We start from the raw sequence: 21824 nt of genomic DNA, 5'->3' as shown, positions 1-21824 counted from the left end.
ACCTCACTAATGCTCTTGTGGCTGAGTGGAAGCAAGACCTCTCAGCAATGTTCCAACATCTAGTGGAAAGCCTTCCCAGCAGAGTGGAGGTTGTTATATCAGTAAAGGTGGGGACAAACTCCATATTAATGCCCATGTTTTTCTAATGAGATGTGGTCGACGAGTATGTGTCCACATACTTTTGGGCATGTAGTGTATATCACTTGCACCCTAGCTGTATTCTGGCCAAGCTAGAATGAAATGTAGGCTGTAGACTCCAAGAAAAATACTGAAATTATACCTACACTGTCATCTGCAAATACAATTTGAGAAAGGGGGAAGATATATTTTATAGATATGAATTCCTTATAAAGACACACACACACACACACACACACACACACACACACACACACACACACACACACACACACACACACACACACACACACACACACACACACACACACACACACACACACACACACACACACACACACACACACACACACACAAAGGATATGGCTTCAAATGTTGAAATCAAGGCAGTGAAATTCTGTCCACTCGTTTTTTTTTTCAGAAATATATTATTAATCCCATTAATACAATGCAACATTTTGTTTAAGCCCAACCTGTAAAAAAAAGAAATGCAATAATTTAAGACATGGTCTAAAAAAAACATTTTCTTGTTTTCTGAAACAATATTACAGTGACATGAGTAGAACTTTTGTTAAAACCAGTCCGTAGAGAAAAGAGGAAATCCCAGAACAACTTCTGCAAAGCGTTGATGTCATGGCCGTCATCTGAAGCAGGTTCCTGATTTTCTTCTTGTCCCTGCCAGTTTGTATTGTTCGACTATATAGATAGTGGGTGAGAGATGCGTGCTATTTATGTTGAATATGGTTACAGTAAAGAGAGTAAATAAAGGAGAGATGTGGGGAGAAGGTGCTACTACTACGTACGGCCGGTATCTACTATCTATGTCGGTGGGTGGAGTAGAAACATCCCACCTCTGATAATAACTATATTGTTAGTTATACATTGTCTTTCAGCTCCGGTCTCCCGCTCCCTCTCCAAGGTCCCACAGCATATAGTCATATTCAGCCCCGCGTGACAGGGAGAGGGGAGATTATTGGGTAGAAGGACGAAACCTTCCACAGTTCCCACAACCAAAAACCCCTGGCTCTGCAGAAATCTAATAAAGGTCACAAATTGGAAGATAGCCTCGATCTGACATGGTCTGTCTCAGGGTGGCTGGCTTTGGAGTCCTTTTTGGGTAAACCCGAGTCCGGCTGGGCTGGCGCCAAGCCTGCTCCCATGCCCACTCCCATACCCATGCCTGTCCCCAGCGATGTCAGAGTCCCCGGGAGGGAGGCTAGAGGAAACGCCCCCACAGACATCTGGTGGGGCAGCACCATCCTATGAGTCACAGTGCTCCTGAGCCCCACAGAGCCAGGGGGGGTCTGAGGTGGCCCAATGGAGGTTGAGGAAACACGGTTGGACTGTGGTGGGCTCGGGGCCACGGGTTGAGCCCCTCCCTGGGGCAGAGAGGGCTGAGAGGCAGACAATGCCCTGGCGTCCTGACTCAGACTGCCCATGTGCAGAGAGCGGGTGCTGTTATGGGTGTTGGGCCGGTGTGGGGGGCTGGGCACGATCTGCTGGACCAGGGAGAGCTGGGAGCCAGAAGAGGGGCCGTACTGGAATGTCCGTCCCCCAGCAGCTAGGGGGCTCTGGATGGGGGGGCTGGAGAGGGCGGAGGCGAAGGCACCACCGGCGTGTAGCTGGGGCTGCATGGTCTGCTCAGTCTGGGGAGGAGGGGAGGCTGACATGCTCTGCATCACCTGGAACCTCCTTACCATCCGGGGTGACTGCAGGGCCCCGGCCCCTACCAGAGGGCCTGCCATGGGGGGACAGAAGCTCATAGCCACAGCCTGCTGGAGGGTGGCGATGGCTGAGCTCTGAGGTGGGGCTGGAGGAGCGAAGATGCCCCCGTGCGTGGGGGGGTTGGACATGGACATGGCACGAGGCCTCTGCATGTCCACCTGCTGCACCATCTCACGGTCATATTTCACAATCTCTTGGATAATTTCATTCTCTCGGTTGTTGAAGACACCCGAGTTGAGGTCATGCTGAACCTTATGCATTAGGATTGAGTTCTTCTTCCCTGAGGATGGAAAATAGAAGAGGAGAGATGAGACTCTGTTACCTGAGCAGACACTGTTACACTGTAGAATCAGCACAATCAATACATTATACAAAGTAATAAACAGCCAAATGGTCCAATGAATACTCCTAACAGTGCCCTACAGTAATAGCGCTCTCCCCCCTGATTAGTTGGTATTAGAGAAGTTGCTGGCATAGCAGAACAGAGTGTGGGGCAGCTGGAAGCAGTTAACCTGATCAGGACAGACATTTATTCATATCTCTTTTCAGTCTGCCTATCTGGAGGTTGTCTGGGTGAATGGCTAAGGTGCATAAAGATGGAGGAATTCAGATATGACACCATTGTTCTAGCACTATCCACAGACTTTTTAATCTACGGCGCGCAACATGGTTCAGTGTGTAACTCAGCACAATCTACTTTTTGTTTTTTTTAATTGCTGCCATCTTGGAGCTAAAATTGGGATCATGTGCTAATGCCAATATTAAAAAAAGAGTAATGGACAGCACTGTACAATACAGCAAACTTAGGAAATTAGGCGTTTGTGGTAAGTACATGGGGGCCGCCATCTTTATGCACCTTCGCTATTGAATTCACAGACAGTAATTTTGCACTGAGAAGGGAAGATACACTCAAGCCTCCGTATGTGTCAGTGGGCTCACTGTAGATGTTTTAACTTGTGTGTGTTTGTGTACTAGAGCTGGACAAAATGTCATATTGTAATCAATTGAATTCTTGACCCATTTTGCTCGATAACAATAAATAAATAAATGTCAAAAGTTTGGACACTCATTCAAGGGTATTTCTGTATTTTTACTATATTCTACATTGTAGAATAATAGTGAAGACATCAAAACTATGAATTAACACATATGGAATGATGTAGTAACCAAAAAAGTGTTAAACAAATCAAAATATCTTTTACATTTGAGATTCTTCAAAGTAGCCACCCTTTGCCTTGATGACAGCTTTGCACACTCTTGGCATTCTCTGAACCAGCTTCATGAGGAACGCTTTTCCAACAGTATTGAAGGAGTTCCCACATACAGTTGAAAATCGGAAGTTTACATACACTTAGGTTGGAGTCATTAAAACTTGTTTTTCAACCACTTCACACATTTTTTGTTAACAAACTATAGTTTTGGCAAGTCGGTTAGGACATCTACTTTGTGCTTTACTCAAGTAATTTTCCAACAATTGTTTACAGACAGATTATTTCACTTATAATTCATTGTATCACAATTCCAGTGGGTCAGAAGTTTACATACACTAAGTTGACTGTGCCTAAAAACAGCTCGGAAAATTCCAGAAAATTGTCATGGCTTTAGAAATTTCTGATTGACTCAAATGATGTCAATTAGCCTATTGGAGGTGTACCTGTGGATGTATTTCAAGGTCTACCTACAAACTCAGTGCCTCTTTGCTTGAGATCATGGGAAAATCAAAAGTAGTCAGCTAAGATCAGTCAAAATTGTAGACCCCCACAAGTCTGGTTCATCATTGGGAGCAATTTCCAAACGCCTGAAGGTACCACGTTCATCTGTACAAATAATAGTACGCAAGAATAAACACAATGGGACCACGCAGCCGTCATACCACTCAGGAAGGAGACGCGTTTTATCTCCTAGAGATGAACATACTTTGGTGTGAAAAGTGCAAATCAATCTCAGAACAACAGCAAAGGACCTTGTGAAGATACTATTGTACCCGTTTCCTCCAGTATCTATATCCACATTAAAACAAGTCCTATATCGACAGCAAGGAAGAAGCCACTGCTCCAAAACCGCCATAAAAAAGCCAAACTACGGTTTGCAACTGCACATGGGGACAAAGATCGTACTTTTTGGAGAAATGTCCTCTGGTCTGATGAAACAAAAATGGAATTGTTTGGCCATAATGACCATCCTTATGTTTGGAGGAAAAAGGGGGAGGCTTGCAAGCCGAAGAACACCATCCCAACCGTGAAGCACGGGGGTGGCAGCATCATGTTGTGGGGGTGCTTTGCTGCAGGAGGGACTAGTGCACGTCACAATATAGATGGCATCATGAGGACGGAAAATTATGTGGATATTTTGAAGCAACATCTCAAGACATCAGTCAGGAAGTTAAAGCTTGGTCGCAAATGGGTCTTCCAAATGGACAATGACCCCAAGCATACTTCCAAAGTTGTGGCAAAATGGCTTAAGGACAACAAAGTCAAGATATTGGAGTGGCCATCACAAAGCCCTGACATCAATCCTATAGATAATTTGTGGGCAAAACTGAAAAATCGTGTGCGAGCAAGGAGGCCTACAAACCTGACTCAGTTACACCAGCTCTGTCAGGAGGAATGGGCCAAAATTCAACTTATTGTGGGAAGCTTGTGGAAGGCTACCCGAAACATTTGACCCAAGTTAAACAATTTAAAGGCAATGCTACCAAATACTAATTGAGTGTATGTAAACTTCTGACCCGCTGTGAATATGATGAAAGAAATAAAAGCTGAAATAAATAATTGTACTATTAATCTGACATTTCACATTCTTAAAATTAAGTAGTGTTCCTAACTGACCTAAGACAGGGAATTTTTACTAGGATTAAATGTCAGGAATTGTGAAAATCTGAGTTTAAATGTATTTGGCCAAGGTGTATGTAAACTTCTGACTTTAACTGTATGCTGAGCACTTGTTGACTGCTTTTCCTTCACTCTGCGGTCCAACTCATCCCAAACCATCTCAATTGGGTTGAGGTCGGGTGACTGTGGAAGCCAGGTCATCTGATGCAGCACTCCATCAATCTCCTTCTTGGTCAAATAGCCCTTTCACAGCCTGGAGGTGTGTTTTGGGTCACTGTCCCATTGAAAAACCACACATGCGGAGATCATCCATTCACCTACTCTGCGTCTCACAAAAGACACGGCGGTTGGAAGCAGAAATCGCACATTTGGACTCATCAGACCAAAGGACAAATTTCCACTGGTCTAATGTATCTTGCTCATGATTCTTGGCCCAAGCAAGTCTCTTCTTCTTATTGGTGTCCTTTAGTAGTGGTTTCTTTGCAGCAATTTGACCATGAAGGCCTGATTCATAAGGTCTCCTCTGAACAGTTGATGTTCAGATGTGTCTGTTACTTGAACTCTGAAGCATTTATTTGGGCTGCAATTTCTGAGGCTGGTAACTCTAATGAACTTATCCTCTTCAGCAGAGGTAACTCTGGGTCTTCCTTTCCTGTGGCAGTCCTCATGAGAGCCAGTTTCATCATAGCCCTTTTTGGTTTTTGCGACTGCACTTGCAGAAACTTTAAAAGCTCTTGAAATATTCCGGGTTGACTGACCTTCATGTCTTAAGGTAATGATGGTGTTACGATCGTCAAAAGGAGTGGACCAAAACGCAGCGTGTTGAGTGCTCATATTTATTATTATAATGAAAACACTTAAACAAAGAAACAAAACGAAAGCAAACAGTTCCGTCAGGCAACAGACAACTAAACGGAAAAAAACTACCCACAAAAACCAGGTGGAAAAAGGCTGCCTAAGTATGTCTCCCAATCAGAGACAACGATAGACAGCTGCCTCTGATTGGAAACCATACCCGGCCAAAACATAGAAATAAAATACATAGAATGCCCACCCCATATCACACCCCGACCTAACTAAACAGAGAAAAACGTCTCTCTCAGGTCAGGGCATGACAGTTGGACTGTCGTTTCTCTTTGTTTATTTGAGCTGTTCTTGCCATAATATAGACTTGGTCTTCTACCAAACAGGGCTATCTTCTGTATACCACCCCTACCTTGTCACAACACAACTGATTGGCTCAAATGCATTAAGAAGGAAATAAATTCTCCAAAATCACAAGGCAAACCTGCTCATCGAAATGCATTCCAGGTGACTACCTCATGAAGCTGGTTGAGCGAATGCCAGTAGTGTGCAAAGCTGTCATTGAGGCAAAGGGTGGCTACTTTGAAGAATCTCAAATATATTTTGATTTGTTTAACAATTTTTGGGTTACTACAGGATTCCATGTGTGTAATTTCATAGTTTTGTTGTCTTCACTATTATTCTACAATGTAGAAAATATTCAAAATATAGGCAAATCTTGAATGAGTAGGTGTGTCCAAACTTTTGACTGGTACTGTATATTTTTTTAATGCACAGTCACTTTCCGTTAACGGCAGGACTTTTAAGGTGCCAAGTAAGACATGAAAGAAGTTAGCTACTTTATTTAACATGTTCAGGGAATATTACATACATACATACATACATACATACATACATACATACATACATACATACATACATACATACATACATACATACATACATACATACATACATACATACATACATACATACATACATACATACATACATACATACATACATAACATGTCAAAATAGGATCTAGAATGATCAGATTCATTTGAGGCTCTTTAGAGATTAAGTTACCTGCATCTTTTTGTGCATATTGGCTTAGGCTTTATACTACATAATTCAACACCTAAGGAAGTGGAAGTCAAAACATATTAGCTGGATTGCCAACCCTAAATATGATATTGTTGCTAGATAGCCATGTAATTGATCTAATTAATGTCCAACAAAAACTTTCCATTGGTTAGGCCTATGTAGGCACTTGATGATGCATTCACCACAAATGGTGCGCACGGTCCGCCAACGCATCACCTCAATTATATACTCTGTTTGTAAAGCGGTGGTATTTTCTCAATATTTAGTGTTGAGAAATATTTTTCATACATACAGGAAGCAGAGACTCCCCTCTCTTTAACAACAGAAAGATTAGGCAAAAAGGGGTTTTCCTGCAATTACATTTTGAAATGTTGTTCGTATGCTCCTTTCACTCCGTGCACAAGGTGGGGGGAGGGATTGAGAGCGGGCAGCGAAACAGGGGCGGAGGGACAGATACTTTACTTGCAGGAAGCAGGTTAATGCACATTACAGTTGACCAAATAATGGTATGAATAGAACCCTAAAAAACATTGTGTAGCCTAATCACCAGTTTACGGACGTAAGCAAAATGCTTTGGTAAGAGGCGGGCAATGTCGGTATCTGCAATTTTCAGTTAATCGTCCCAGCTATAGCATGCACCACCTGAATTGTAAACACAAGGCCCTATGACCTTTCTGTCATGGTATGTTAAGTCTGACCGATTACACACTCAAACACCTGGGGTGAAGATGGGTGGCCTGTGTTTTCTCAGACATGAGGTGGATCAACATGTGCCTGTGGTATGTGCATGTGTGTAGTGGTTGTGTGGGCCTGGGTTGGTGATGGTGCTGGGGGAGAAACCAATTTGCAGCTGAAATTGCCTCCTTCACGGAGCTCACGCAGGCGGCCAAGTAAGATCACAGATCCATCTCTCTCATCTCTCCAGCGTTCAAAACATTTCTAGTTGAACGCGCATTAAAAAAAAACTCCCAGCATTATTACTTCCGCCCCCTCTCAAGTTTCAGAGTTTCATCTTTACTACTCTGTTTTTCCCCCCCATCAGCAGGGGATTTTCAACTTGTCCGTCTCTATCGGACTTTTAAAAACAAATAGAGTGACACCCACATGAAAACATCAGGTGGAATTGAAACATGAGTCTGAGGGACTGGGAGAACATGGAAAATACAGTCTGACAGGGACATTCACTCTAATTCAAGCTGCATAACTAGCTAGCATGGTACAACACAGTCCAGTTGACTGCAGAGTGGTTGGCTGCTATAGGCTCCAGGCCAAAAGGGCCAAGTCTATTATGTTTCCTTAGGGTCAGGATAGAGTTCAATGAGTCTAGTCTACTGTCTCTTCCATAGACACCTAAAGGCGCCAGAGCACTGTAGTACACACCCTGATCTGCTAAACAGAAGGATCATAGTCTCCTGTCCTGACATTGTGTAAACTACAAGACTTTATAAACATGATTTCTTTGAATGCTTTAGGTGAAGGTGTCGGAAAAAGACTGCGTTCCAAAATAACTCCAAGGTTAACAGAGAATTGTCATCCTCTGAATTACTGTTTAGATCTGGAATTCATTAGCTTTCTACCCGCCAGTTACTTTTTAGTCTAATACTATGCCTTTGATCCAGGATGCTTCTGTTGTCAGTAAATCTAGAGAATAGCTAAACAGCAGACGAATTAACCCATTCGCGTCCTTGTACAATATTTTGCACAATATCAAAACGCACCACAAATCAAATTATGTTTGGTATGAATGCAAAACATTTGGTGTCATCATAGTTAGTACAAGTGTCTAAACAGGCCACAGTGACATTCTAAGATTGTCATTTTCAATTATAATTCCATGGAAAGAACAGGTGTTCTTAATGGTTTTTTTACACTCAGTATATATGTATATATATATATACACACATACTGCTCAAAAACATAAAGGGAACACTTAAACAACACAATGTAACTCCAAGTCAATCACACTTCTGTGACAAGAAATTTCACATGCTGTTGTGCAAATGGAATAGACAACAGGTGGAAATTATAGGCAATTAGCAAGACACCCCCAATAAAGGAGTGGTTCTGCAGGTGGGGACCACAGACCACTTCTCAGTTTCTATGCTTCCTGGCTGATGTTTTGGTCACTTTTGAATGCTGGCGGTGCTTTCACTCTAGTGGTAGCATGAGACGGAGTCTAAAACCCACACAAGTGGCTCAGGTAGTGCAGCTCATCCAGGATGGCACATCAATGTGAGCTGTGGCAAGAAGGTTTGCTGTGTCTGTCATCGTAGTGTCCAGAGCATGGAGGCGCTACCAGGAGACAGGCCAGTACATCAGGAGACGTGGAGGAGGCCGTAGGAGGGCAACAACCCAGCAGCAGCAGGACCGCTACCTCCGCCTTTGTGCAAGGAGGAGCAGGAGAAGCACTGCCAGAGCCCTGCAAAATGACCTCCAGCAGGCCACAAATGTGCATGTGTCTGCTCAAACGGTCAGAAACAGACTCCATGAGGGTGGTATGAGCGCCCGACGTCCACAGGTGGGGGTTGTGCTTATAGCCCAACACCGTACAGGATGTTTGGCATTTGCCAGAGAACACCAAGATTGGCAAATTCGCCACTGAGCACATGTGACAGACGTGACAGAATCTGGAGACGCTGTGGAGAACGTTCTGCTGCCTGCAACATCCTCCAGCATGACCGGTTTGGCGGTGGGTCAGTCATGGTGTAGGGTGGCATTTCTTTGGGGGGGCCGCACAACCCTCCATGTGCTCGCCAGAGGTAGCCTGACTGCCATTAGGTGCCGAGATAAGATCCTCAAACCCCTTGTGAGACCATATGCTGGTGCGGTTGGCCCTGGGTTCCTCCTAAGGCAAGACAATGCTAGACCTCATGTGGCTGGAGTGTGTCAGCAGTTCCTGCAAGAGGAAGGCATTGATGCTATGGACTGGCCCGCCCGTTCCCCAGACCTGAATCCAATTGAGCACATCTGGGACATCATGTCTTGCTCCATCCACCAACGCCACGTTGCACCACAGACTGTCCAGGAATTGGCGGATGCTTTAGTCCAGGTCTGGGAGGAGATCCCTCAGGAGACCATCCGCCACCTCATCAGGAGCATTCCCAGGCATTGTAGGGAGGTCATACAGGGACGTGGAGGCCACACACACTACTGAGCCTCATTTTGACTTGTTTTAAGGACATTACATCAAAGTTGGATCAGCCCGTAGTGTGGTTTTCCACTTTAATTTTGAGTGTGACTCCAAATCCAGACCTCCATGGGTTGATAAATTGGATTTCCATCGATTATTTTTGTGTGATTTTGTTGTCAGCACATTCAACTATGTAAAGAAAAAAGTATTTAATAAGATTATTTCTTTCATTCAGATCTAGGATGTGTTGTTTAAGTGTTCCCTTTATTTTTTGAGCAGTATATATATATATATACACACACACAAACAATTCTTAAGATCTGAGAGAGAGAGATCCAGTCTCCATTGAATTTACTTATAAAGCATATATTCTAGGGTTGTGTACATGGGAGAGAGTGTGAGTGGATTTCTTTAGATATTTTTTGGGTATATACTGAGTGTACAAAGCATTAAAAACACAGGTGAAAGCTATGATCCTTTATTGATGTCACTTGTTAAATCCACTACAATCAGCGTAGATGAAGGGAAGGAGATGGATTAAAGAAGGATTTTAAAGTTTTGATACAATTGAGACATGGATTGTTTATGTGAGCCATTCAGAGGGTGAACGGGCAAGACAAAATATTTACAGTGGGGGAAAAAAGTATTTGATCCCCTGCTGATTTTGTATGTTTGCCCGCTGATAAAGAAAGGATCAGTCTATAATTTTAATGGTAGGTTTATTTGAACAGTGAGAGACAGAATAACAACAAAAATATCCAGCAAAACGCATGTCAAAAATGTTATAAATTGATTTGCATTTTAATGAGGGAAATAAGTACTTGACCCCCTCTCAATCAGAAAGATTTCTGGCTCCCAGGTGTCTTTTATACAGGTAACGAGCTGAGATACTCCCTTTAAGAGTGTGCTCCTAACCGCAGCTTGTTTCCTGTAGAAAAGACACCTGTCCACAGAAGCAATCAATCAATCAGATTCCAAACTCTCCACCATGGCCAAGACCAAAGAGCTCTCCAAGGATGTCAGGGACAAGATTGTAGACCTACACAAGGCTGGAATGGGCTACAAGACCATGGTGAAAAGGTGACAACATTTGGTGCGATTATTCTCAAATGGAAGAAGCACAAAAGAACTGTCAATATCCCTCGGCCTGGGGCTCCATGCAAGATCTCACCTCGTGGGGTTGCAATGATCATGAGAACGCTGAGGAATCAGCCCAGAACTACACGGGAGGATCTTGTTAATGATCTCAAGGCAACTGGGACCATAGTCACCAAGAAAACAATTGGTAACACATTACGCAGTGAAGGACTGAAATCCTGCAGCGCCCGCAAGGTCCCCCTGCTCAAGAATACATATACATGCCCGTCTGAAGTTTGCCAATGAACCTCTGAATGATTCAGAGGACAACTGGTGAAAGTGTTGTGGTAAGATGAGACCAAAATGGAGCTCTTTGGCATCAACTCAACTCGTCGTGTTTGGAGGAGGAGGAATGCTGCCTATGACCCCAAGAACACCATCTCCACCGTCAAACATGGAGGTGGAAACATTATGCTTTGGGGTTGTTTTTCTGCTAAGGGGACAGGACAACTTCACCACATCAAAGGGACGATGGACGGGGCTATGTACCGTCAAATCTTGGGTGAGAACATCCTTCCCTCAGCCAGGGCATTGAAAATGGGTCATGGATGGGTATTCCAGCATGACAATGACCCAAAACACACGGCCAAGGCAACAAGGAGTGGCTCAAGAAGAAGCACATTAAGGTCCTGGAGTGGCCTAGCCAGTCTCCAGACCTTAATCCCATAGAAAATCTGTGGAGGGAGTTGAAGGTTCGAGTTGCCAAACGTCAGCCTCGAAACCTTAATGACTTGGAGAAGATCTGCAAAGAGGAGTGGGACAAAATCCCTCCTGAGATGTGTGCAAACCTGGTGGCCAACTACAAGAAACGTCTGTCCTCTGTGATTGCCAACAAGGGTTTTGCCACCAAGTACTAAGTCATGTTTTGCAGAGGGGTCAAATACTTATTTCCCTCATTAAAATGCAAATCATTTTATAACATTTTTGACATGCGTTTTTCTGGATTTTTTTATTGTTATTCTGTCTCTCACTGTTCAAATAAACCTACCATTAAAATTATAGACTGATCATTTCTTTGTCAGTGGGAAAACGTACAAAATCAGCAGGGGATCAAATACTTTTTCCCCCCACTGTAAGTGCCTTTGAACAGGAGATGGTAGTTGGCGCACCAGTTTGTGTCAAGAACTGCAACTCTGCTGAGTTTGTATCAAGAATTGTACACCACCCAAAGGACATCCAACGAACTTGACAACAGTGGAAGCATTGGAGCCAACATGGGCCAGCATTCCTGTGGAACGCTTTCGACACCTTGTAGAGTCCATGTCCCAATGAACTGAGCTGTTCTGAAGGCAAAGGGGGCGCACACATATATGTTTTGTAAAACCTTCCTAATATTGAGTTAGGGAAATTGCTGTAAAATGACTCACTGTGCAGTCTCCATTAACTTGCACTGGATTTCCTTATACTGCATGTACTCTAGCGCTGTGTGTGTAAAAGAGAGTGTGTATGGATGTGTTTGGATAGGCTGTTCTGAATGTGTTCCTAATGCGTGGTATACTCAGTGTACAGTGCATTTCGGAAAGTATTCCGACCCATTTCCTTTTTCCACATTTTGTTACGTTACAGCCTTATTCTAAAATAAAACAATTTCCTCGTCAATCTACACACAATACCCCATAATGACAAAGCCTAAACATCTTTTCGATTTTTTTGCAAATGTATACAAAATAAAACCAGTAATACCTTATTTACATAAGTATTCAGACCCTTTGCTATGAGACTCGAAATTGAGCTCAGGTGCATCCTGTTTCCATTGATCATCCTTCAGATGTTTCTACAGCTTGATTGGAGTCCACCTGTGGTAAATTCAATTGATTGGACATGATTTGGAAAGGCACACACCTGTCTATATAAGGTCCCACAGTTGACAGTGCACGTCAGAGCAAAAACAAAGCCATGAGGTCGAAGGAATTGTCCGTAGAGCTCCGAGGCAGGATTGTGTCGAGGCACAGATCTGGGGAAGGGTACTAAAACATTTGTGAAGCATTGAAGGTCCCCAAGAACACAGTGGCCTCCACCATTCTTAAATGGAAGAAGTTTGGAAGCACAAATATTCTTCCTAGTGCTGGCCTCCCGGCCAAACAGCAATCGGGAGCGAAGGGCCTTGGTCAGGGAGGTGACCAAGAACCGAGATGGTCACACTGAAAGAGTTACAGAGTTCCTCTGTGGAGATGTGAGAACCTTCCAGAAGGACAATCATCTCCACAGCACTCCACCAATCAGGTCTTTATGGTAGTGGCCAGACGAAAGCCAATCCTCAGTAAAAGGCATATGACAGACAGCCTGCTTGGAGTTTGCCAAAAGGCACCTAAAAGGACTCTCAGACCATGAGAAACAAGATTATCTGGTCTGATGAAACCAAGATTTAACTCTTTGGCCTGAATGCCAAACGTCACGTCTGGAGGAAACCTGGCACCATCCCTATGGTAAAGCATGGTGGCGGCAGCATCATGCTGTGAGGATGCTTTTCAGCGGCAGGGACTGGAAGACTAGTCAGGATTGAGGGAGAGATGAATGGAGAAAAGTACAGAGAGATCCTTGATGAAAACCTGCTCCAGAGTGCTCAGGACCTCAGACTGGGACAAAGGTTCACCTTCCAACAAGACAATGACCCTAAGCACACAGCCAAGACAATGCAAGAGTGGCTTTGGGACAAGTACTTGAGTAGCCCAGCCAGAGCCCAAACTTGAACCCGATCGAACATCTCTGGAGAGATCTGAAAATAGCTGTGCAGCTCCCCATCCAACCTGACAGATCTTAAGAGGATCTGCAGAGAAGAATGGGAGAAACTCCCCAAATACAGGTGTGCTAAGCTGGCAGCATCATACCTAAGAAGACTCAAGGGTATAATCGCTGCCAAAGGTGCTTCAGCAAAGTACTGAGTAAAGGGTTGAATATTTATGTAAAGGTGATATTTCAGGGGTTTTTTTTATACATTTGCAGACATTTCTAAAAAACTGATTTTGCTTTGTCATTATGGGGTATTGTGTATAGATGATGAGGGGGGGAAAAATAATTTAATACATTTTAGTACAAGACTGTAACGTAACAAAATGTGGAAAAAGTCAAGTGGTATGAATACTTTCCGAATGCACCGTATATAATGTTCCGGACAATCTATATACCAACATTTTTTAAGATCGGATCATTTAAACATGTATTCATTCACATGACTTGATTCATGAAATGTGTAAAAACAGTAACCCCATGTGTCCGGAGACAAAATATAGTACAATATCAACAACTCACATTGTAGACAAGTGCTTTGGCCGATTTAAAAAATGTCTTCAGATTCGTCCATCAGTAAGCTCAGAGAACAAGTGTATTAAAATAAATGTAACATTTCTGTTACGGACATGAATGGGTTAAACAGAATACGAAACCTTTCGTGCTCCCCTATGCTCTAATCAGGTTAGGTGTTAATCTGTTGTCAAAGATCAAAGACAACTCAATCTCCTCTGAATGTGTGAAACCGAACGTCTCGTACTTGATGTGGAATCTGGCTGCTATGGCAACCACTGGCAGGTGGTGGATGCAGGGCCCTTGCACGTCACCGAGCGGTGACATCAGCATCACATTGACCTTGCCTTCGCTGTTTAATAATTTATATGTTTACACTCAGAGCTCGGAATTCACTAACCAGGTGCTTTCTGATGATAGCTGAGTGACTGACAGCGTGGCAACACTGGAGGTAACACAGCAACCAAGAGAAAATATGGTAACTTCCTCCCTTCCACACAGAAGAGGAAAGCATAAGGAAGCTGTTTAGACAGTGTGCTGAGCAGTCCCTTTCACAAATGAGCATCACTCCTTCTGAGAGCACATTTACAGTAAACCCAGGGGAGTACGACACACACAGTCATTTTGAGATAATAATCATATCTTGTGAAAATCATATGCTGAAGATACAGCAGCTGCATCTAAATAAAGGGTCCAAAATGAAATCAAAGAAACCAGGAAAGTCAAAAAGAAATGATTAATGGCATAGTTACAGTAGGTTCCATTGATAGAATACAGTATGCCTGTTTTTGTTCTGCGGATTCTATGAATGACAAAACGCCTCAACTATGCGCATAGCTAATCCTGTATGGGTCAGTGGCTTATTTATTGGTCAGTGGTAGGCTGGTCTCACCTATCCGGTCCAGTCGGTCGATGGCCACAGTCTCGAAGGCTCGTCTCATCATTGGGTACTCCTCCAGCACCTCATTGAAGTTATCCACAGACAGGGAGTAGAGACGGCAGTACGTGTCCGCCCGCACACTGGCCGTCCGTCTGCCTCGGGTCAACAGACAGATCTCTGAGGGAGAGAGAGAAAGACAGGCCGGTCAGAGACAGACACAATTACTACACAGCCAGAGGGAGCATCATTACTGTAACTAAGCTACAGAAAACATGTCAAGAAAAAACATGAGCCATTCGAATGTCATGATCCCATGACAAAGTTCCCTTGGACGTCACACTCGTTAGTCTTCTTATTTCTATCTTATAAAACACTGCTACACTATGATTCAAATATAATGCACACACAATCCTACAGTATCAATTTATCACGTGTGGAAATAGGTCATTTACAGAGAGGATACAGAGCATGAATACAGAGAGGAGAAAGGCATTTAAACCGAAGACCCTGTTGAGACGGCTTAGTGTATGGAGGGAGCTACAGGATTGGATACGTCGTAAAGCCAAGGTTCATTACATTCAGGTGTTACCCTTCCTTCTCTGGCCTGTGGCTGATGGTTGTCTTGACAACCATATGCTCTTTTTACTCTGCTGCCTCCCCGTTCTCCCCCCTCGCTCTCCTGTCGCGTGTGAAGGGTATCCTCTGGCTCTCAGTGAAGGGAAAAAAAAGTATTTACTGTATGCATGGGGGAACTGCACTGGCTCCACTCTACATATCAGCTTTTACAGTGGTAGGCAACCCCCCCGGGGACCATGGAAAAAGAGGATTTAACAAGAAGTGCAGTCAAGTAAAAGATCAGCTACCGCCAGCCGGACAGAGGCCCACACACCATTAAAGAGCAACAAAGGGATGTTCCATTCATGAGTTATACATTTACATAATAATCTTGTCAGTAAGCGGCAGTGACAAACCCTCTCCACCCCAGCTCCCCTCCCACTCTCAAAATGGCTCCTTATTCACAGGGTATTAAAGTGTGACCTTGAGTATCAGCTCTCTCCGCTATCTGATGGGGGATTTACAGTTCTTCACAAGATTAATGAGATTCCGTTCTCTCCGCTATGCCGAGCGCTGCAGAGGAAAGCAGCAGAACACAATGCTTGGATGTTATTCTGACTCCACTTACTCACTCCGGTATTTCCTTCTTTAAAAACAAATTACGGCAAATATGGGCCATGTCGTTTCCCTTATGCCCACATTTAATTTATCTTAGGGCAACTATTACAGTACCTAGTTTCTACCTTCTTTCCATATGCCCTCATCATACTACAACAACAGGACCAAAATGCGGTATCTTCTCCAGTAATATTATTAATTGTAAATAATAGCAGATGAATCGGCAAATACCACCATAAATCCAACAGACATTCTGATTCAAGTGTGCACCTAGCCCCTGCCATGTAGAAAAGGGTTGGCTTCCTGGTGGCATACAGTATAATGGCTTGGCTTTGAACGTTGACGGTTGACATTACTAATTGCTCTGTCATTGGTGTTCTGTGGACTAATTAGCTGTTATTTATGAGCCGTGGGTGTTGCTGTAGATCTCTCTCCTTCAGCATCCGCCCTTGGCTCCTGGCACCTCACAGCCCAACCTACAGCACCACTGAACTGAACTCTGCTCTTCTGAAGAGGAGCCGGATGTGAAGAAAGCCCCCAGACCATGGCCCAGACACATTGGGAAAAGTTGTGCCATTTTTGTGGATCAACAGCAGCGATGCATTCGAAAACAGGCAGGGAAGAGGACAGGCTGCATGGGAAATGGGGACAAAACTGGCTGCAGGGCGAAAAGACTAGCGAGAAGAAGTCAAATGTCAGGGTGTTTTTATTTTATTATCTTGCCTGCTACAATTTTTAGATGAACATAGTTGAGACATTGGTGGTTTGGACCATAGGATTTAGAGCAGGGTTCCCCAACTGGCGGCCCGCAGTTGGTTTTATTTTTTAATACATTTTTTAAATTTGTATTGTTGGACATAAAAGACTAAAAACACCAGGAAATCAGCTCCAAGTAATTTTTATTTTGGAAAACTGTTCCCATGTATTCCCACACATAAAAGATTGTATACAAATGTTATGTTTTAGTCAGATATTTTATCTGTTTGGTCTTCTTGCGGTCAATTTGCAGTCTACAAATTATTTGTAAATACGTTCAGGCCCCCTAACCAGAAAAAAATGTACTTGATGATCCCTGATTTAGAGCGAGAAAATAATGGGAATTAAGTCTACATGAATGTACTGTAACTTATTTAATTTCTCTTCCATAGTAGATGTATGTTATCAGCATCACGATAGAATACAAATGAATTGAATAAAATATATATATATATATATATATATATATATATATATATTTTTTTTTTTTATAATATGTTTTTCAGCAGCAGCAGCCAGGCAAACATAAAAAAGGTCTGATATTGTTGAGCATACCTCCAAAGTAGGATCCATCAGAAAGCTTCATGCCCATAGTTCCTTTGGTCAGCACGCTGGTCACACCGTGTTGGATGAAGTACATCTTCTTGCCGATGGTACCCTCCCTGATGATATAATCTCCGGGTTGGAAGACCTCGAAGCGGAGCTTGGTCAACATGGCTGTCACAAAGTTTGGGTCAGCATTGGCAAACAGGGGCATGGATGCCACCAGCTTACGGCAGTTGAAGTTGACAATTTCCTGAGGGAAAATATAATTAATGTAACTGAATTTGAATTGTTAAGTCTAAGACTAACATACACTACATACACACAATCATGTGGACACCCCTTCAAATGAGTGGATTTGGCTATTTCAGCCTCACTTGTTCCCGACAGGTGTATAAAATTGAGCACACACCCAAGCTATCTCCATAGACAAACATTGGCAGTAGAATGGCCTTACTGATGAGCTGACTTTCAACGTGGCATCGTCACAGGATGCCACCTTTCCAACAAGTCAGTTCGTAAAATTACTGCCCTGCTAGAGTTGCCCCGGTCAACTGCAAGTGCTATTATTCTGAAGTGGAAACATCTGGAGCAACAACGGCTCAGCCACGAAGTGGTAGGCACACAAGCTCACAGAACGAGACCGCCGAGGGCTGAAGTGCATAAAATCTTCTGCCCTGGTTGCAACATTTACTACTGTGTTCCAAACTGCCTCTGGAAGCAATGTCAGCACAAGAACTGTTTGTCAAGAGCTTCAGGAAATGGGTTTCCATGGCCGAGCAGCTGCACACAAGTCTAAAATCACCATGAGCTTATCGTGGACTATAGGAAACAGAGGGCCGAACATGCCCCAATTCACATCAACGGGGCTGCAGTGGAGCGGGTCCACATCACTAAGGACATATCATGGTCCAAACACACCAACACAGTCGTGAAGAGGGCACGACAACGCCTCTTCCCTCTCAGGAGGCTGAAAAGATTTGGCATGGGCCCTCAGATCCTCAAAAAGTTCTACAGCTGCACCAGCGCTTGGGTATGGCAACTGCTCGGCATCCGACCGCAAGGTGCTGCAGAGGGTAGTGTGTACGGCCCAGTACATCATTGAGGCCAAGCTTCCTGACAGCCAGGACCTCTATATCAGGCGGTGTCAGGAAGGCCCTAAAAATTGTCAAAGACTCTAGCCACCCAAGTCATAGACTGTTTTCTCAGCAAGTGGTACCGGAGCACTAAGTCTGAACAGCTTCCAACCCCAAGCCATAAGACTGCTGAACAGTCAATCAATCAAATGGCTACCCAGACAATTTACATAGACCACCTTTATTACTTCTTTATTTATCTTGATGGTTTTGCTCTGACCCCCATTCACTGGCTCTTTGCACATTCACTAGACTCTACCCACACACTCACACATACTACACTGACACTCCAACACACACCACCACGTACGCTCACAGACACACTTTCACACATGCTGTTCTTACTCTGTTTATTATATATCCTGATGGCCTAGTCACTTTTATCCCTACCCACATGTACATACTGTATTACCTCAATTACCTCAACTACCTCGTACACCTGCACATTGACCTGGTACTGGTACTCCTTGTATATAGCCTCGTTATTGTTTTTATTGAGTTACTATTTACTTTTTAATTCAACAAATATTTGTCTTACTTTTTAACTCTGCATTGTTGGGAACGGGCTCATAAGTAAGCATTTCACTGTAAAGTCTACACCTGTGGTATTCGGCGCATGTGACCAATAAAGTATGATTAGAGTTTTTGTGATTTAAAAGAAGTGGTTCAGAACTTCAGAACTTCTCAGTGGGCATGTTTGCAAAAGACATGCGGGGCAGAGACATTGTTTTTCAGTTCCTTTGTTCCTTTCTTTAAGTGTCAGACCTTGTCAGGGCTTTGATGGTGTGTTTGGTTGTTTTACCTCCCGCAGTGGTTCATTAAGCTCCTCCAGGATGCTCTCTTCATCAAACATCTTGCCCTGGTATCTGTGTTCATAGTAGTCATGGATTTTCTGTCGGAAGTCAGCCGGCAGTTTGTGGAAAGACATGTACTGCTCCACTTGTTTGTACTAGAGAACAAGAAATAGAGGGAGAGGGAAGAGAAAGAAAGAGGGAAGAAAGAGGGCACACTCCAATTAGCATGATATGTTACGTTTGGTATGGTTACATAAGACAGAAGATTACTGAAAGCAAAAATGAAAGGAGGGTGGTTGGTCAGGCTTTTAACGTCTAGCAACCCAATGGTTGCGTGTTCGAATCTCATCATGGACAACTTTAGCATTTTGGCTAATTAGCCACTTTACATCTATTTTCCAAGTATTTTAATACTAATTTGAGTGTCCTGGATTTTCATTTACAATGTTACCTCTACCCCTGAGTCCAGGTTGATATAAATGGAGAATGTGGAATTTGTTCTATAGCAGTGTCTTCGAACTCTGGTCCTCGAGTCAACAGCACACATTTTGGTTGTAGCGCGGACAAAAACACCAGATTCAACTTGTCAAGGGATTGATGATTAGTTAACAAGTAGAATCAGGTGTGCATGTCCGGGGCCACATCAGAAATATGTACTGTTGGGGGCACTCATGGACTGGAGTTAGCACCTGCTTACTAAAGGAACAGTTTGTCCAAAAAAATGATGTTTGGCAGACATAGCTATGCGGCTCTAAGACCAACGTCCTCAGGGGATGCACAGCCCGAATGTGCAACTCCCCAAATTCCCAACCAACGCGGCTCCACGTACACGTCAGCCATCCATTTGAATGGGGTGAGGGTTGGAGAAATTGCTTGAGCAGCGCTGAGAATTTGAAAAGTATGAAAGCCAACGGTCCAATATTCTAGAACACTGCTGTGTGTACGCATTCACGTGTTGGACTCCGATAGATGCTTAGACAACGTTTGATAAATATATATTTAACCTAACTATTATTTTAAGGTCATGAGGATATTAACACTAGTACTCAATGCATTGTGGTTGTTGTATGCATTCTCATACAATACAATTCACCATAAACAACCTATTGCATATCCATGAAACCATGAGCTAAACATATGTGGTCCTATACCTCTTACTGTACATTGAACATAAACATACATAGGGAAGACAAGGAATACACGTTCACAGCAATCACCTGACCTATATATGCTACAGAGCTGCTGGGAGAGGGAAAACATTTAGTTTTTGAGGAAAAGTGACAGCTCCTAAAAGCCCCAGAGATTTCCTACATTTACATTTTAGTCATTTACTGTGTCAGATGTGTACCAGGCTCTATTTGACATATAATAAACCACAGGCCTGCTCTCAGTCAACACAAACCAATATAACCCTGCCACAACTGTTTATCTGGCACAGTAGTCATATTATTGGACATGGAACCACTCTTTGGCATGATGATGATGGCTGTATTCAGTGGAGGACAGGGTATTAATTGGAGCAATATGCATTCCTGTACTTGGGTACTATTCTAAGAGGCATAGATGTAAGTTACTTCTAGTGGAATTGATGGGTATATGCACAGGGGTAGTTTACCATTCTGATCTGATGTTTGTAAAGTGGTGGCTGGACTGTAGTACTCTAAGTATACTCTATGCTTGTTCATAGAGAGAAGGTCCCTGCTCAAATGGAATTTCAATGATTCAAAGCATATTCAGTGTTAAAATCCAGTGTTTCCTTCTCTCTTTGAGGTAGCTGCCAATCAAATTGTGTCAATTCTGCTTCATCAAAACATATTTAATGCCTGGTTTTATGAAAACATATACTGTAGTCACAGTAGAGTAAAATGGTGCCCTTTCATGTATACACAGTAATGTAAAATGGTGCCCTTTCATGTATACACAGTAGTGTAAAATGGTGGCCTTTCATGTATACACAGTAGTGTAAAATGGTGGCCTTTCATGTATACACAGTAGTGTAAAATGGTGGCCTTTCATGTATACACAGTAGTGTAAAATGGTGCCCTTTCATGTGTACAGTCTGTTGCTGCAACTGAAGAATAAGCAGGGTATTTGCTCATCCATTGATATAAGAGCAGAAAATTGAGTTTTATTCTAGTTTCAAGCATCATTGGATTTCAGTTAACAATACACACACCTGTCACACACACAACGCGAAACACAAGGACAGAGAAGAAGGTAGCTTAATCATGTGACTTAGCTGTGTATTAAAACAATACAGTAAACGCCCCCTTCCAACCATGGACAACCTTTTCAGCTTCCGTTGAATTATAAAACGTTGAATAGATTACTGTACAGATGCAGAAACAGCCAGAAACAATGGTGAAATATGTTGCGTTTGTAATCAACGGCCTTGGTTTTTATACTACCGGTCCCCACCCATCATTACATCACGGAGGGGGAAGTATCAAT

The 21824-nt window shown here is 43.2% G+C and overlaps 1 protein-coding gene across 1 annotated transcript in view; it reads right to left on the bottom strand.

Moving 5' to 3' along the window:
- Window positions 1-404: 404 nt before the first annotated feature.
- hcn2b (hyperpolarization activated cyclic nucleotide-gated potassium channel 2b) overlaps window positions 405-21824 on the bottom strand; it is a 68198-nt gene continuing 46778 nt past the window's right edge. Inside the window, exons 5-8 of the mRNA XM_014216326.3 lie at window positions 19382-19528; window positions 17456-17696; window positions 14984-15148; window positions 405-2143 (exon numbers count right to left, since the gene is read on the bottom strand). Coding sequence (XP_014071801.3) covers window positions 1185-2143; window positions 14984-15148; window positions 17456-17696; window positions 19382-19528 — 1512 coding nt within the window. The 3' untranslated portion in view covers window positions 405-1184. The remainder of the gene's footprint in view (window positions 2144-14983; window positions 15149-17455; window positions 17697-19381; window positions 19529-21824) is intronic.

The sequence above is a fragment of the Salmo salar genome, chromosome 10 (assembly GCF_965601325.2).
Source record: "Salmo salar chromosome 10, fSalSal1, whole genome shotgun sequence".
Taxonomy (NCBI): Eukaryota; Metazoa; Chordata; class Actinopteri; order Salmoniformes; family Salmonidae; genus Salmo; species Salmo salar.
This window is presented reverse-complemented; position numbering and strand designations above follow the sequence as displayed.